This window comes from Blennius ocellaris (genome assembly GCF_963422515.1).
Source record: "Blennius ocellaris genome assembly, chromosome: 1".
In the NCBI taxonomy this organism is placed as follows: Eukaryota; Metazoa; Chordata; class Actinopteri; order Blenniiformes; family Blenniidae; genus Blennius; species Blennius ocellaris.
Genome location: NC_137650.1, coordinates 37011639 through 37028880, shown reverse-complemented (window position 1 = coordinate 37028880; position 17242 = coordinate 37011639). Strand labels below are relative to the sequence as shown.

At 44.2% G+C, this 17242-nt stretch overlaps 2 protein-coding genes across 2 annotated transcripts; both read right to left on the bottom strand.

Moving 5' to 3' along the window:
- Nucleotides 1–3903: 3903 nt before the first annotated feature.
- Nucleotides 3904–4655, bottom strand: LOC308131633 (retinal cone rhodopsin-sensitive cGMP 3',5'-cyclic phosphodiesterase subunit gamma-like; the record flags this gene model as incomplete). Its single annotated transcript, XM_080498424.1, has 3 exons — nucleotides 3904–3980; nucleotides 4430–4464; nucleotides 4540–4655. 3 exons carry the CDS (start codon nucleotides 4653–4655, stop codon nucleotides 3904–3906), a joined length of 228 nt encoding a protein of 75 aa, XP_080354550.1.
- Nucleotides 4656–7938: 3283 nt separating this feature from the next.
- Nucleotides 7939–11111, bottom strand: LOC308131623 (ras association domain-containing protein 8-like). Its single transcript, XM_080498411.1, has 5 exons — nucleotides 11056–11111; nucleotides 9985–10124; nucleotides 9239–9895; nucleotides 8900–9165; nucleotides 7939–8224 (listed from the first exon to the last, which is right to left on the bottom strand). Exons 2-5 carry the CDS (start codon nucleotides 10085–10087, stop codon nucleotides 8069–8071), a joined length of 1182 nt encoding a protein of 393 aa, XP_080354537.1. The 5' UTR covers nucleotides 10088–10124; nucleotides 11056–11111; the 3' UTR covers nucleotides 7939–8068.
- Between the last annotated feature and the right edge of the window lie 6131 nt (nucleotides 11112–17242).

Here is a 17242-nt window from a genome sequence, read left to right as displayed (position 1 = left end):
ATATATAATATATTATAATAAATGTTATTATATCATATAAAATAACATAGAAAAGTATCATTTGATGTTTGAAATGTATAATTTAAGGAAGATTGTAGTTTTTGTATGAGAAATTTGATTTTATTCTATCGTTTCTTTCTTTGGGTGTTTGAAGTTCAGTTTATGTTAAAAATCATCATGTGGCATTTTTACATCAAAGGAATTATTTGGACTCATCAGCATGAGAAGACTGTCGCTGTTAAAGCCTCAAACTTCAGAAAGTAAACACAGTAAAACAAATAAAACAATGTCCTGCTTGATAAAGATTTATAAGGAAGAACTCACTTGTGTGGTCGGAGGTTAAATCAGACGTCAAGCAGCTCCGTCTCCCGGAGATGAAAGGAAAAGTCAAAGTTAAAGCAACTGCAAGACAAAGACGGAGCTTCTTTCTTCTCGCAGACTCTCTTTGCTGAACTCCGGATCCAGACCGGCTTTTATAGTCCTGCAGACCTCAGACCAGCAGCAGGACCAGGATCAGGGGGGATTACAGGTAATCCAGGTAATTGGAGGGTCTTTAACAGGCCAAAGATCCCAAAAGTGTCACACTCTTATCTCTTACATCACAGTGACGGACTTCAAAGGTTCTGTCACTTTATTAGAGGTTCTTCACTTTTAGTCAAACTACTGAACCAACAACTCACTGATATATTAATATAATTGAAAAAAATCATATGGACGTATGATGCTGAGTCATCAAAGTGTCGGTCGGGGTTCAGAGTAGGACGAAGGTGAGGAAGAAGAGCAGGATTATGGGTAATAATCCTAGAGGAGGAACATGATCTAACATGTTCTGAGCTCCTTTATGTCATGTTTACCTGCATCGCCATGACGACCACAACAAGACTGGGACGCTTTTATTTTTGTAAACCTTCAATTGGGAAACAACAAACGATTCAATGACAAACTCTTGTAGAGGAAAACAATCTCAGAAATAAACAATAAACATGTGTAAAGAACAAGCTGGGGGTCAACAAACTCCTCCACAATAAAACATCAAAGGGCAACAGGAAAATATAGACGAACACATAAAGGAGCAAACATCAAAGTGGTCAACGTAAACAAAAGAAAACAAACAATATACGTTTACTAATAAAACAAGGAAACGACGGTTTAGTTTTTTCCATTTGGAACCGAGGATGTGTTGAAAAATCAAAAATCAAATAACTGTCAGTGATTTAAATGATCTTAATTTAATTTCATTAATGTCAAAGTTTTAAAATCAACCAAACATTGTTTGAACGTAAACAATAAACAAACTCATTTTGAAAATTTCGACCAAATCAACTTCAGATTTAAATCAGTTTTTACTGAGAGTCGGTTTATTTATTACTTTTAGTGATTTTAAAGTGATTCTCTGAACCTTTGTTTTAAATTGAATCAGAACCAGTTAAAGTGGACTGCAGGTCTCGTTCAGCTCATTTTGAAACGTCATCCTGTCAGAATCTTAATCAATGGTTTGGTTGGAGCATCAATAATCAACTTATTGTGACGTGTTTTATCTATTAAATTACAGTAAAGTATTATTACTACATCATAATGTAGTAATAATAAAAATGGAACACATATATATATATATATATATACACATGCTGTCAAACAGTGACTCAACTACTAACACTGGTTAGTCATCTTCATCCTGTGGCTGCTTTCATCTCTATAGAGAAACACATAACAACCAGAAGCTGAGGCTGAGTGATGGGATTAGATTACATTGGATTACATTAGATTACATTAGATTAAACTGTAATTTGTTTTATTAGAAAATGTATATTGTTGGTTTTCTTTTGTTTAGTTTGACCACTTTGATGTTTGCTCCTTTATGTGTTTGTCTATATTTTCCTGTTGCCCTTTGATGTTTTATTGTGGAGGAGTTTGTTGACCCCCAGCGTGTTCTTTACAAATGTTTATTGTTTATTTCTGAGATTGTTTTCCTCCACAAGAGTTTGTCATTGAATCGTTTGTTGTTTCTCAAATGAAGGTTTACAAAAATCAAAGCGTCCCAGTCTTGTTGTGGTCGTCATGGCGATGCAGGTAAACGTGACCTAACGGAGCTCAGAACATGTTAGATCATGTTCCTCCTCCAGGATTATTACCCATAATCCTGCTCTTCTTCCTCACCTTCGTCCTGCTCTGAACCCCGACCGACACTTTGATGACTCAGCATCATACGTCTATATCATTTTATTCATTTATTTATATATATATGAAGTTGGATAATAAAACACCTCTTCAGATGAGACATTTTTTGGGGGGGAAGTCAAGATGTTTTATTTTATTTGGCTGTCTTTAAGTCAGGACAGGAAACCATTGAAGTAGAATAAAAACCGAAGCAAAATGTTTATTTGCAAATACTTTTCTGAAAATGTAATCCAGCCGGTTTTTACTCTGAAACTGAAGGACAGACGAGACAAACAGAATTTTTCCAAGAAGGATTTATTGCCTCCATTTGGTGCCGTAGAAGAAGAAATAATCAGATGAGTCAATAAACAACGGTAATAAAACTTTCTTGCTGGAGTCGTTCTCATGACGTCGCTCTGAAAACATGAAAGGAAACATGAGCTTTGTGTCGCTGAAATCAATCGTCGCTCCAACGGGAAGTTATGCAACAAAGTAGGAAACATTACTGAATCAGACTCGGGTCAACTAGTCTCTATGCTAGTTCTAGTACTAGTTCTAGTAATAGTTCTAGTACTAGTTTGAAGAGATAAAGACAAACCTCTGATTTCCTTCCATTAAAACAAAATGTTCAGTTTGACTGGAGGCGTCTTCAATCTTTACTTCCTGTTCAAAATAACAAACAAACTCCAGTCCTTTTATTTGGTGATTCATTTTTTATTTATTTTTTTTTTTTTTGGGGGGGGGGGGGGGTCTCACTTTTAACTGAGTGGACGATTTCTGTTCCACATTATTTACAAAATGAAAGTGTTGGATTTGTACGGTGGCCTGGAAGTGCAAAACATGACAAACTTCAGAAAACAACCAAATCCAGAAGTCTTTTTTTTTTTTTTTTTTGGTAATATTTGGTCTAATTGTTTTTTGTTTTTTATTTGGTAGTATTTTGTCTAATTGGTATTTAAATTTTTTTTAAATTTGGTAGTATTTTGTCTATTTGGTATATTTTTTATTTGGTAGTATTTTGTCGAACTACTATTTTTTTAATTTGGTAGTATTTTGTCTAATCGGTATTTTTTTTTAGTATTTTGTCTATTTAAAAAAAAAAATTGGTAGTGTTTTCTCTATTTGTTTTTTTTTTTTTTTATTTAGTAGTATTTTCTCTATTTGGCTGTGTTTTGTGAAGTTCGTCATGTTTTGCGCCTCCAGGCCACCGTAGTCAGTTTGAGCTGAAGACGTGAAGAAAGAAAAACGTGAAGAAATCATGAAAATGAAGTCGAGGAAACGATTCCTACTTTTATTTTATTAAACTCAGCTCTACTTGGTAAAACGATAGATATATGATAGATAGATAGGTAGATAGACGGATAGATAGACGATAGGTAGATAGATATATGATGGATGGATTAATAGATAGATATGATAGATAGGTAGATGGATAGATAGATAGATAGATATATGATAGATAGATAGATTGATGATAGGTAGATAGATAGATAGATATATGATGGATGGATTGATAGATAGGTAGATAGATACACCATGTGGTCATCAGTGAAACTGCAGCGGTACAGTGAGACACACTTTTACTCGGCTGCAGAGCGACACGGGACGACCGGGTCCAGCAGCTTCAGGGTCCAGGAGCTTCAGGGTCCAGGAACTTCAGGGTCCAGAAAGGGGGAGGGGCTAAACGGGGGAACGCCGCTGGAGAGCAGCCGCCAGGAATGAAGCGCTTCCTCCCGGCACGGCGGTCTAGACGATGCCGAACTGGGCCAGGTCGCTCAGCTCCAGGTCCCCGAAGGCCTCCCAGGGGCAGACCAGGGCGGGGTCTGCAACGAGAGGCGGCGGTTAACCTTCTAACTAGTCCCGCCTCAGGTCAGGTTAACCTTCCAACTAGTCCCGCCTCAGGTAACATTAACCTCCTAACTAGTCCCGCCTCAGGTCAGGTTAACCTTCTAACTAGTCCCGCCTCAGGTAACATTAACCTCCTAACTAGTCCCGCCTCAGGTCAGGTTAACCTTCCAACTAGTCCCACCTCAGGTCAGGTTAACCTTCTAACTAGTCCCGCCTCAGGCGGCGGTTAACCTTCTAACTAGTCCCGCCTTAGGTCATGTTAACCTCCTAACTAGTCCCACCTCAGGTCAGGTTAACCTTCTAACTAGTCCCACCTCAGGCGGCGGTTAACCTCCTAACTAGTCCCGCCTCAGGCGGCGTTGGGGTTTCTAGTTACCTAGCATTAAGTATCTACTAGTACCGAGTATCTAGGATTTCTAGTTACCTCCGAGGCCGTCCATCCCGGGGAGGTCGTAGAACCTGAGCAGAGGACAGAGAGCAGTTAAGATCCTGCAGTCTGTCCTGCAGGACAACTGACAGGTTTTGCTGACTCACCCCTTCTGTCCGGCTTTCGGCGCCTTGCTCTTGAACTGCCTGCTCTCCTTCTGCTTGAACTTGGGTGGCGCCGCCTTGTGGCCTCCGGGAGCCGCTGCTGCTGCTGCTGATTCCATTTCTGCAAACATGTAATGATGTTATGTCAGTTGTCGTCCTCATGGAGTCTGTTTCCGCCTCCATCTTCATATAAGCTGCTTTCCCCTAATCCCAATTACCTCCTTTGTGCTGCGTCAGCGTTTGGTGATTATGTCTAACTGAGACATCAGCAACGTTGTGTAATCGTATATGAGCAGGGGTGGGGGTGGTGGGTGGTGGTGGTGGTGGTGGGTGGTGGGGGTGGTCGAGGTGCTGGTGGGGGTGGGGGTGGGGGGGGGGGGAGAGGTTACACTAATCTAAATACAACAAGTTTAAATCGTCTTTCTCTTTTTTAGTAGGGCATCTTGGTGCATTTCAACACAAACGTCACTGTAAAGATACAAACAGAACGAGAACTAGATTCTAGTTTAGAATACAGTCAATAACAACAGGCTGGATAAATGCTTCTTAGCATTTATGCTAATTGGCTCAAATCAGTCCAGATTAATTGAAGAGTTTCTTGCATGTTAAAACTGGCTTAAAGCCCCTTTATGCTGATGAAACCATCATTTATTACTTTGGCCTCACAAGAGAGTTTCAATATGCAGGAGCTTCACAAAGTGAACTGCTGGGTTTTAAACCAGAACTACAACTTCAGAGAATGAATTCTCTGTTCCTTTGTTTGGATGCTAAAGGCTTTGATGATCAAAGCAAATGGTGGTTTCTATTCATGAGAGCTTAATTTATGCTTGTTTCATTGTCTTGATTCCCGCCTGTGATCAGTTCATTACAGAATCATACATCATCCAGTCCCTGTTGTTTACAAACAAAAACAACAGACACACTTAATCGGTAGAAGCTGATCAGAGGAAGAGAGGACGTACCTGTGTTGGTCTGGACGGTGGGCGAGGAAGAGGAGCTGAGTAGAGGAAGAAGAGCAAAACAAAGAGGATTCTCTTTCTTTCTGCACCTTCACCTTCTCTCTCTCTCTCTCTCCTCCTCCTCACTCGCCCTTTTATACCTGCGGCCGCCGTAAGCTGCTGATGGAGGCGAGAGGCAGTATTTTATTTTGAGAGATAATCCAGTGACCCGTGAGAACAGCTCGTACCTGTGCTGAGTCAGAGGCTGTTGCAGTTCATGGAAGCATGACTCAGGGAAAGTGTGTCTTCATGCTAGAGCAGGTGGAATCATGACTCAGGAAAGTGTCTTCATGCTCCAGTGGCTGGAATCATGACTCAGCGAAAGTGTGTCTTCATGCTCCAGCAGTTGGAATGATGACTCAGGAAAGTGTCTTCATGCTCCATCAGGTGGAATCATGACTCAGGAAAGTGTCTTCATGCTCCAGTGGCTGGAATCATGACTCAGGAAAGTGTCTTCATGCTCCAGTGGCTGGAATCATGACTCAGGAAAGTGTCTTCATGCTCCAGGCTGGAATCATGACTCAGCAAAAGTGTGTTTTCATGCTCCAGGCTGGAGTCATGACTCAGGAAAGTGTCTTCATGCTCTAGTGGCTGGAATCATGACTCAGCGAAAGTGTGTCTTCATGCTCCAGCAGTTGGAATGATGACTCAGGAAAGTGTCTTCATGCTCCATCAGGTGGAATCATGACTCAGGAAAGTGTCTTCATGCTCCAGTGGCTGGAATCATGACTCAGGAAAGTGTGTCTTCATGCTCCAGTGGCTGGAATCATGACTCAGCAAAAGTGTGTTTTCATGCTCCAGGCTGGAGTCATGACTCAGGAAAGTGTCTTCATGCTCTAGTGGCTGGAATCATGACTCAGCAAAAGTGTGTCTTCATGCTCCAGCAGTTGGAATCATGACTCAGGAAAGTGTCTTCATGCTCCAGGAGGTGGAATCATGACTCAGGAAAGTGTCTTCATGCTCCAGCAGGTGGAATCATGACTCAGGGAAAGTGTCTTCATGCTCCAGCGACTCCGAACGATGAGTCGACGTGTTGAAATGTGTGCCAAGTGATCCTTAGTTCTTCTCTAAAGTATCATACTGATTCCATCAGACTGGACTGGATTACACCAGATTAGATGCAGGTTAGGTTTGGTTAGGTTAGATTAGATTACATTAGGACCAATTAGATTACATCGCCATGGGCAAAGATCAGGGCAGCGGAACGGTCGGTGGCGGCGACTCACAACAACAAGGTTCCTCTGATTTGTGTTAAAGAGGCTTTTTCAGTGTGACTCTGCACATTTTATGAAGGAAAAATGAGTGGATGAAATCCCAGGTGAGGCAGTGGAGAGCTGAGGGTAAGAGAGACCCCCCTAACCCCCCCTCCCAATAATCTTTCCACAGGATAGAGATTTTTCTCATCTTTAAAATGAGGTATTACTTGTGTTGCTACTCAAACTAGCAAGCGAGCTACACATGCTCCGTGGCTCTTCTAGCCTGGATCTTTACCTGGAGCTCCAGAGGGAGACCTCTCCAAGATGGCGGCCCTGGAGGCACGAGCAGGAGACCTCTCCAAGATGGCGGCCCTGGAGGCACGAGCAGGAGACCTCTCCAAGATGGCGGCGCTGGAGGCACGTCACAGGGAGGTATCTAGTGTTTTATATCTTTGGACAGAAGAACTTTTCAGCGCCCCCTGTTGGAAAACAGCCAAGACACTGGTGTTGAAGCGTCCAGGGGACGATGATGGAGGGATGAGGGGAGACGATGGATGAAGGTGGAGAAGAAGAACTTTCTGGTACAAAAATCATCAGAATCTAATCAGAAGGGTTGCGAGTTGAAAACTCTTATGCACAGTATCAGTCCAGGCAGAAGGTAGTTTTTATTTTAAAGTGATTTAGATTATTACACACACACACACACACACACACACACACACACACACACACACACACACACACACACACACACACACACACACACACACACACACACACACACACACACACACACACACACACACACACACACACACACACACACCTGAAGCACTGAAAACATCTTTCAATCCCTGAGAAACCAAACGTCACGACACTGGAGTTCAAATGTTTAAAACTCTACTTAGTCATTTTCCATCATTCTAACGTCGACTTCCAGCTTTTCTCTTTCGTTGAAATGACCTTTGATCTTCTTTTGGCATCATTTTCTCTGAGATGAAAGAAAAATTACCTGCAGATGAAAGAATAAAAAACACCTGCCGAGGTACAGTTCTGGTTTATTCCATGATCCCGGCGTTCCGGAGGTACAGTTCTGGTTTATTCCATGATCCCGGCGTTCCGGAGGTACAGTTCTGGTTTATTTGATGATCCCGGCGTTCCGGAGGTACAGTTCTGGTTTATTCCATGATCCCGGCGTTCCGGAGGTACAGTTCTGGTTTATTCCATGATCCCGGCGTTCCGGAGGTACAGTTCTGGTTTATTTGATGATCCTGGCGTTCCGGAGGTACAGTTCTGGTTTATTCCATGATCCCGGCGTTCCGGAGGTACAGTTCTGGTTTATTCCATGATCCCGGCGTTCCGGAGGTACAGCCTGTCGCCAGCAGGCGGGCTGGTCTGGTCTGGGTTCAGAGGGACGCCGGTCTGCTGGATGAAGTCCTGCAGTTGACAGTGTCTCAGCTCCTTGTTCAGCTCCTCCATGGTCTCACTTCTGTCCTGGAAGAAACAAGCAACATGAAAATACCAGGAGGTTCAACAACTCACATCCTTTTTCTTTTATTCTGCTTTAGAAAGACTTTGATCTTTTATTTCTCCTTCCTTTGATTACTTTCATCTGAGAGCCTGTCTGAGGTTCTAAACCATGGATGGTGGTGGATGAATGATGGATGGATGATGGATGATGATGATGGTGGTGGATGATGATTGATGATGGATGATGATGGTGGTGGATGATGATGTATGATGATGATGATGGATGATGGTGGTGGATGATGATGTATGATGATGATGATGGATGATGGTGGTGGATGATGATTGATGATTGATGATGATGATGGATGATGATTGATGATGATGATGATGGATGATGGTGGTGGATGATGATGATGATGGATGATGGTGGTGGATGATGATGTATGATGAGGATGATGGTGGTGGATGATGATGATGATGATGATGATGGATGATGGTGGTGGATGATGATGATGATGATGATGATGGTGGTTGATGATGATGATGATGATGATGGATGATGGTGGTGGATGATGATGATGATGATGATGATGGATGATGGTGGTGGATGATGATGATGATGATGATGATGGATGATGGTGGTGGATGATGATGGATGATGATGATGATGATGATGATGGATGATGCTGGGGGTTGTACCTTTACCCTTTCCTCTGCCGTGTGAATTTCCCGCTGCGTCTCCCAGAGCGCCGAGTCCAGATGTTCCCCCAGCTGCAGGCGCCGGAGGACCTCCTGCTTCAGGGGCTGGAGGTCCTGGTCCTGGTCCTGGTCCTGGTCCGCCTGCTGCTCCCGGACTCCAGCTTCCACTTCCTGTTCCAGACGTGCAGAGCGGCTCTGAAGCACCCCGATCTCATGGCTGTGGTCCTGGATCGAGGACTGGATCTGGTTCAGGCGTCTCTGCATGTCTGTGGACGAGAGACAGTTTGAGAACCAGGGGGGGGACCGAGGACTGAGGTGGAGGCTGAGTCCAGCACCGACCCTGTTCTCGCTCCAGCTCCTCTCCTAAGTCCTGCTCCCAGTGGTTGCTGCTCAGCAGCTCCGCCTCGTTGCCCCGGAACCGCCGCTCCAGCTGGTCCAGTTCCTCCGCCAGGCTCAGGTTCAGGTTCTCATTCCGGTTCCGGTTCAGGTCGGGAGAACCAGAAGACGACGCCCGGGGCTCCCAAAACTCGGTCTGTTGCTCCAGAGCCTCCAGCTGCTCCTCCAGGTCCTGGAGCCTCCTCTGCTGCTGGAGGAGGTCCCGGAAGGCCTCCTCCTTGGGGGCGCCGCCCGCCTCCAGGAAACCCACCGGTGAAGGGCGCGGTTCAGGCGAGGCTCGAGGCGACGGGGACCGGCCCGCGTTCCCTTTAGTCCTCCTGGGAACGGTGGACGGTCCCAGGTGGAAGGTGAAGGCCTTCTGGGGCTCGTTGCGTCTGAGGGGCTCTGGTTCTGCCGGTCTGGGCGGGACCAGATGTGTCTGGTTGTGTCTGGCGGCGTCTGGGCCCTGGCTGAGGCTGGGCCCGGTCCTCCTCAGGACCAGCTGCACGTCTGCAGCCAGGTTCCCCAGCTGGGCCAGGATCTGCAGGGGACGGTCCTCGGCCACCAGGTGTCTCTCGGTCCCCCGGAGCTTCAGGACCAGGACGTAGCGGCCCGTCTGACCTGGGGACAAATACGTCCAAACTCAGGAACAGGACTTCTTGAAAGCTCTTCCAACAGTTTCCTGTGACGGCGGCTGGACGGACTCTTACCGATGGACTGGGCCAGAGCCACGACCACGTCCTGACAGGAAGTGCTGGGGGACAGACCAGAGACCACCCGGACCGCACCGTCCAGCCACACCTTCAGCTCCATGGCTCAGCAGCACGCCGGCAAACCGGTCTAGAGGCTCCTGGCGGTGAATCACAGGTTACAGTGTTTTGACTTTGAAGTGGTCAAAGTGGGCGGAGCCTCTGGAACATTAACGTCTTTGATCCACAACCGAGGCTGGAAGGTCTGGAACGGACCGAGAAAGTTTCTGTGGAACCAGAACGACAGACGTTTCTACTCTGCTGTCCTCCGGGACACTTTTAGAAACAAACAAGAAAAACGTTTTCAGGCTCTGAAACGTCGTGAGGAAAATCAGACCGACTCACTTCTGGTTTTCAGCTTTTCACAATAATTCTAAATACAGTTTGACGTCTTTATTTCTTTATATGGTCAAATTTCACCAGGTCTTCGTGTGTGTGTGTGTGTGTGTGTGTGTGTGTGTGTGTGTGTGTGTGTGTGTGTGTGTGTGTGTGTGTGTGTGTGTGTGTGTGTGTGTGTGTGTGTGTGTGTGTGTGTGTGTGTGTGTGTGTGTGTGTGTGTGTGTGTGTTGAAAGCAGGAATGCAGCAGAACTTGTTGACATTCCAGAATAGGCTCCGCCCCCTCACACCTCCAGCCTCAGTTTCAGTCTCATGGTTCAACAACACGTCTTCTAACTTCATGTTTATAGATTAAACTAGCATGTTAGCAACAAGCTAGGCTATTATATAACTGGTCTTCTTCTTCTGTATAACGACAGGAAGGTTTTTATCAAGTTAGTTAACAAGTGTTTCCACTATTTTATTGACACAAACTTCATCCTGGACTCAGTTTCTACACTCTTTACTTTGAAGTATTTCAATTATTAGTACCTGATCAGACTCTGATCCAGAGGTTCAGGACTGGTCCAGGACCGGTCCAGGACCAGTCCAGGACCGGTCCAGGACCGGTCCAGGACTCTAACCTTCATTTCCATGTGATGTTTTCTTATTATTTGAAGCAGTAAGAGACAAAGACAGTTGGACTTGAGACTCACCTTGTCCTTCAGACGTGTCCTCACTGTGACCCCAACGCCCTGGAACCCACAACCTGGAACCCACAACCTGGAACCCACAACCTGGAAACCACAACCTGGAACCCACAACCAGCCTGGGAGGAGGAGGAGGAGGAGGAGGAGGAGTGAATCTGAGGAGGAGGAGGAGGAGGAGGAGGAATGTTGTCATTCTGGCTGTGCCGCCTGAAAAGAGACGTCACTTTAGGAAATTATTCACTAATTGTTTTCCTCCACAGCAGCGTCCCGTCATATATATATATATATATATATATATATATATATATATATATGACAGTTTGATTCCAGACACTGTGACACATCAAAGAAACCCTTTGAAGTGTAAGTTTAAAGGTTATTCTAACAATATTTCATCAGTCGGGTCACTCAGGATGAAACTGGACTGTTTGTGTCCCTGAAGTCCTTCAAACCCTATTTAATTATTATCTTATATAATGTGTATGTATCTATATTGTATAAGTCTGGTATTGGTTCAACATATTTGATGTTTGGGTCGTGAACTGGTCCTACAGTTTGTCCTCGGGACCCGTCCCTCTGAAGACTCAGACTCAGATGGACTTTCTGAATCCGTTGGGACGAGTCCCTCGGGGAAATTCCAGTTCCAGCAGCTTTAACAGGACGGGGAGCAAAGAATACAAATAAATAAAATAGGATGGGTCTAAAATAATAAAATAAGATCAATAATTATGTACAATGTTATATAGACTCTTCACTAAGTAGAAATAGCAAAATAATAAGAACTCCAAATAAAATCTAAAGTGACAGGTGACGTTAAAACTGCACTGTGATTCCAGAGAAGTGAGTTGGTTAGCGTAGCTGCTACGAGAGGACACCTGTCTTCAGGGGACACTGGTCCTTGGACATCACAGGTTTCACTGGACATTGAAACAGTTCTGAAGAAGACAAATGCATTTAAAATACATAAACACAGCGTTGCTCGTGTTGACGTGGCCTGCTGGGTTTATCAGGATGAAACTGTGACGTCACACTGCCCCCAGGTGGTCAAACTGAGAACAACACCTGGTTTGTCCAGAGATCAAAGGTTTGTTTCCACGTGACACCGACTGTCGGTGGTTCGTCACAAGTCCTTCATTCGGCTGCTTCACGTTTAAAATACTAAATCGTCACATAAATTACAAAATGCATTTTGTTGATTTTTTTTTTTAATAACAGAAATTTACTGAGATCGTTTAGGAAATTTACAAGATATTAATTGTTTCATAAGAAACAAATGGGTTTTATCTGGATTTATCACATTTAAGTTTATTATTGCTGAAGAATTAAAAATAATGACCACAGAAGATCATCATCATCATCATCATCATCATCATCATCATGTGAATGTTAGTAAACAATATAAAGACGTCAGGGAAAATAAAAGTGAAATATGTGACAAGTGGCATATTTCTACCTTTTCTATTGTTTTTTTTTCTGCTTCTTGTTTTTGACTAAATCATTTCCATCGTCATCCTGTGAGTCTTATTCTGACATTCAACAATATTCATTTTATGATCTTCATCATCATCAAACACACTAAAACTGAAAATACATCAAACAGTAAATAACAACGTACAATAAACTGAGTCTGCTAGTTTAATACCGACTCCTCTGGGGAAATATGTGTTCTGCACTCTGGAGAAGGAAGCTGAACAAATACAAATCAGCTGTTTTTCTGAATTAATGACATAATTATCTCAGAACTATGAGATAAAATAAATTATTTAAAAAATGGCTGTTTTTATGACTTTATGAGATCCTGTTTTCTGAAAAAATTAAAAGTGAATTATTGACCTTTGAAACAATTAATTAAAAGTAATGGATTACAGTTCCCGTCAGCCAGCAGGGCGTGTGAGTCCAACCTCAACATCACACCACAGGAATAAAACAACACAAAGCAGGAAGTAGTTAAAGCCAAGCGCTCCATTGTTCCACCTTAAATATTAAATAAACACGAGCACAGAATGAGACGGAGGCCTGAGGCTGTTCAGCAGGAAATACTTTAATATATATTAGTGACATTTGGCTGCTGCTCGGTATTGAAGAACAATATTGAAGAACAATATCACATAAATCCTCCCGACAGGACGACGTGTCTGGACTCGTTTGTAGCTCAAAGGAGAAACATCAAGGGGTTTTTTCTCTTTGTGACTCGTTTGCTGCGTCAATCAATTGATTTTGGCCTCGTTTAGACAAAGTTTCACCTAAAAACCAGAAAACATTCACATTTATACATCAGCTGTGTAGAAAATCAACGGAAACAGTGAAGATGATGTAGTCGGATTGTTATTATGGTGACTATCAAAATAAAACCACCAAGTTGGATTGTTATTATGGTGACTATCAAAATAAAACCACCAAGTTGGATTATTACGGTGACTGTCAAAATAAAACCACCAAGTTGGATTGTTATGATGGTGACTGTCAAAATAAAACCACCAAGTTGGATTGTTATGATGGTGACTGTCAAAATAAAACCACCAAGTTGGATTGTTATGATGGTGACTGTCGAAATAAAACCACCAAGTTGGATTGTTTTGATGGTGACTGTCAAAATAAAACCACCAAGTTGGATTGTCATCATGGTGACTGTCAAAATAAAAGTATTGCTAACGGCTCCTCCGCTCACTCTTGAAATGTTTTTTCTCAGTAGCATCGTTAGCAGATGACTGTCATATTTGACGTCAGATAAATAAAGTTGTATTTATTTGAAGTGACTGACTGAGCAGGTCTCCGCTGTATGGACGGCGTCCATACAGCGGAGACCTGCCGTATGGTTGACGTCCATACGGCAGGTCTCCTGCTCACTTGAAGCCCAATAGTCAGAAATCAGCAGAACGACGCCGAGTTGATGTTTTGAACATTTAGACTATTGAGAGTTTGGTTCCGTTCTCATGAAACGTTTCCCACGTTTGTCCTCCGCCGCCACACCGCCGCCACACCGCTACACCGCCGCCACACCACCGCCACACCGCCGCCACTCAAATGATGACGTCGCCACCTGTGAAAACATTTTGATTTAATGAAAGCAGATTTAATAAGATCAAACAATCAGATCAAACAATAAGATCAAACAATCAGATCAAACAATCAGATCAAATAGCCAGCAATGCCGTTTGTAAACTGGACTTTCTGCAGATTATGGGAAAAGTTGCAGCTGCTCTTCTCGGCAGTGACGTCTTTCCCTTCGTCACGAGGCGAAGATTGTTATTCTTGTTAGTCGTCTTCTGCTGTTGTCTGAATTTCTTCAAATGTGCACGGATTGAAAAGCAGAGAATAAATCACATCTTGACGCAGGCAGAAATCTGTTTTGATTTCATTGATAATCTGATAAACAATGACATCGTTCAATAATCTGGAAACTCCACAACCAGGATTATGATCAGATCAGTCTTGTGCAAAGTAAAGAAGATCAGTGTGTTTTAATGACGATGGCAGAACTGTGTTCTTGTAGCATTAGCGTTAGCATTAGCATGAGCATTAGCGTTCGTAAAGCTGTCAGCACTGTGTGGCTCAGTTTAATGACTGACTCACTTTTTAAATTAATCTGAAGTTCCAACAGTTATGTTCTATAATCTGGATTAAAGGAGGAAGATGCTCTATAATCTGATGTTGGAGGAGGAAGATGTTGAGGATTAGTTGAGGGTTAGTTGAGGATTAGTTGAGGGTTAGTTGAGGATTAGTTGAGGGTTAGTTGAGGATTAGTTGAGGATTAGTTGAGGGTTAGTTGAGGATTAGTTGAGGGTTAGTTGAGGATTAGTTGAGGGTTAGTTGAGGATTAGTTGAGGGTTAGTTGAGGGTTAGTTGAGGATTAGTTGAGGGTTAGTTGAGGATTAGTTGAGGATTAGTTGAGGATTAGTTGAGCCCCTCCTGTCATGCAGATTGATGCTGAAGGAACCAGGTTCTGTGTTGAACTTGTTCCAGAGCAGGATCCTGACCCGCTCGTCGTCATGGAGACGACAACCGGGTCAGGATCCTGATGCGGCCGCCGTCTCCATGACGACGAGCTCAGAGGAGCCGAGCGGACCTGGAGCCGTTCCTTCTTCATGAACACTGAAGCTAGAAGATAAAACGTGCTCCGAGGGAGGATGCTAACTGCTATTTAAGCATGCTAATGCTAATCACAGCTACTGTATATGGATGCTAATTCTGATGCTAATCACAGCTACTGTACATGGACACCAATGCTAATGCTAATCACAGCTACTGTATATGGATGCTAATTCTGATGCTAATCACAGCTACTGTACATGGACACCAATGCTAATGCTAATCACAGCGGGACGGAGTTGGGCCTCGTCACACGACTACGTTTTGACGCGGCTCCAGAAGCGTTTGAGCGGCTCGGCGTGGCCCAGTTGTTCTCCAAGGCTCAACATCCAGGTTCCCAGTTGTTCTCCAAGGCTCAACATTCAGGTTCCCAGTTGTTCTCCAAGGCTCAACATTCAGGTTCCCAGTTGTTCTCCAAGGCTCAACATTCAGGTTCCCAGTTGTTCTCCAAGGCTCAACATTCAGGTTCCCAGTTGTTCTCCAAGGCTCAACATTCAGGTTCCCAGTTGTTCTCCAAGGCTCAACATCCAGGTTCCCAGTTGTTCTCCAAGGCTCAACATTCAGGTTCCCAGTTGTTCTCCAAGGCTCAACATTCAGGTTCCCAGTTGTTCTCCAAGGCTCAACATTCAGGTTCCCAGTTGTTCTCCAAGGCTCAACATTCAGGTTCCCAGTTGTTCTCCAAGGCTCAACATTCAGGTTCCCAGTTGTTCTCCAAGGCTCAACATCCAGGTTCCCAGTTGTTCTCCAAGGCTCAACATCCAGGTTCCCAGTTGTTCTCCAAGGCTCAACATTCAGGTTCCCAGTTGTTCTCCAAGGCTCAACATCCAGGTTCCCAGTTGTTCTCCAAGGCTCAACATCCAGGTTCCCAGTTGTTCTCCAAGGCTCAACATTCAGGTTCCCAGTTGTTCTCCAAGGCTCAACATTCAGGTTCCCAGTTGTTCTCCAAGGCTCAACATTCAGGTTCCCAGTTGTTCTCCAAGGCTCAACATTCAGGTTCCCAGTTGTTCTCCAAGGCTCAACATTCAGGTTCCCAGTTGTTCTCCAAGGCTCAACATTCAGGTTCCCAGTTGTTCTCCAAGGCTCAACATTCAGGTTCCCAGTTGTTCTCCAAGGCTCAACATCCAGGTTCCCAGTTGTTCTCCAAGGCTCAACATTCAGGTTCCCAGTTGTTCTCCAAGGCTCAACATTCAGGTTCCCAGTTGTTCTCCAAGGCTCAACATTCAGGTTCCCAGTTGTTCTCCAAGGCTCAACATTCAGGTTCCCAGTTGTTCTCCAAGGCTCAACATTCAGGTTCCCAGTTGTTCTCCAAGGCTCAACATCCAGGTTCCCAGTTGTTCTCCAAGGCTCAACATTCAGGTTCCCAGTTGTTCTCCAAGGCTCAACATTCAGGTTCCCAGTTGTTCTCCAAGGCTCAACATTCAGGTTCCCAGTTGTTCTCCAAGGCTCAACATTCAGGTTCCCAGTTGTTCTCCAAGGCTCAACATTCAGGTTCCCAGTTGTTCTCCAAGGCTCAACATCCAGGTTCCCAGTTGTTCTCCAAGGCTCAACATCCAGGTTCCCAGTTGTTCTCCAAGGCTCAACATTCAGGTTCCCAGTTGTTCTCCAAGGCTCAACATCCAGGTTCCCAGTTGTTCTCCAAGGCTCAACATCCAGGTTCCCAGTTGTTCTCCAAGGCTCAACATTCAGGTTCCCAGTTGTTCTCCAAGGCTCAACATTCAGGTTCCCAGTTGTTCTCCAAGGCTCAACATTCAGGTTCCCAGTTGTTCTCCAAGGCTCAACATTCAGGTTCCCAGTTGTTCTCCAAGGCTCAACATTCAGGTTCCCAGTTGTTCTCCAAGGCTCAACATTCAGGTTCCCAGTTGTTCTCCAAGGCTCAACATTCAGGTTCCCAGTTGTTCTCCAAGGCTCAACATCCAGGTTCCCAGTTGTTCTCCAAGGCTCAACATTCAGGTTCCCAGTTGTTCTCCAAGGCTCAACATTCAGGTTCCCAGTTGTTCTCCAAGGCTCAACATCCAGGTTCCCAGTTGTTCTCCAAGGCTCAACATTCAGGTTCCCAGTTGTTCTCCAAGGCTCAACATTCAGGTTCCCAGTTGTTCTCCAAGGC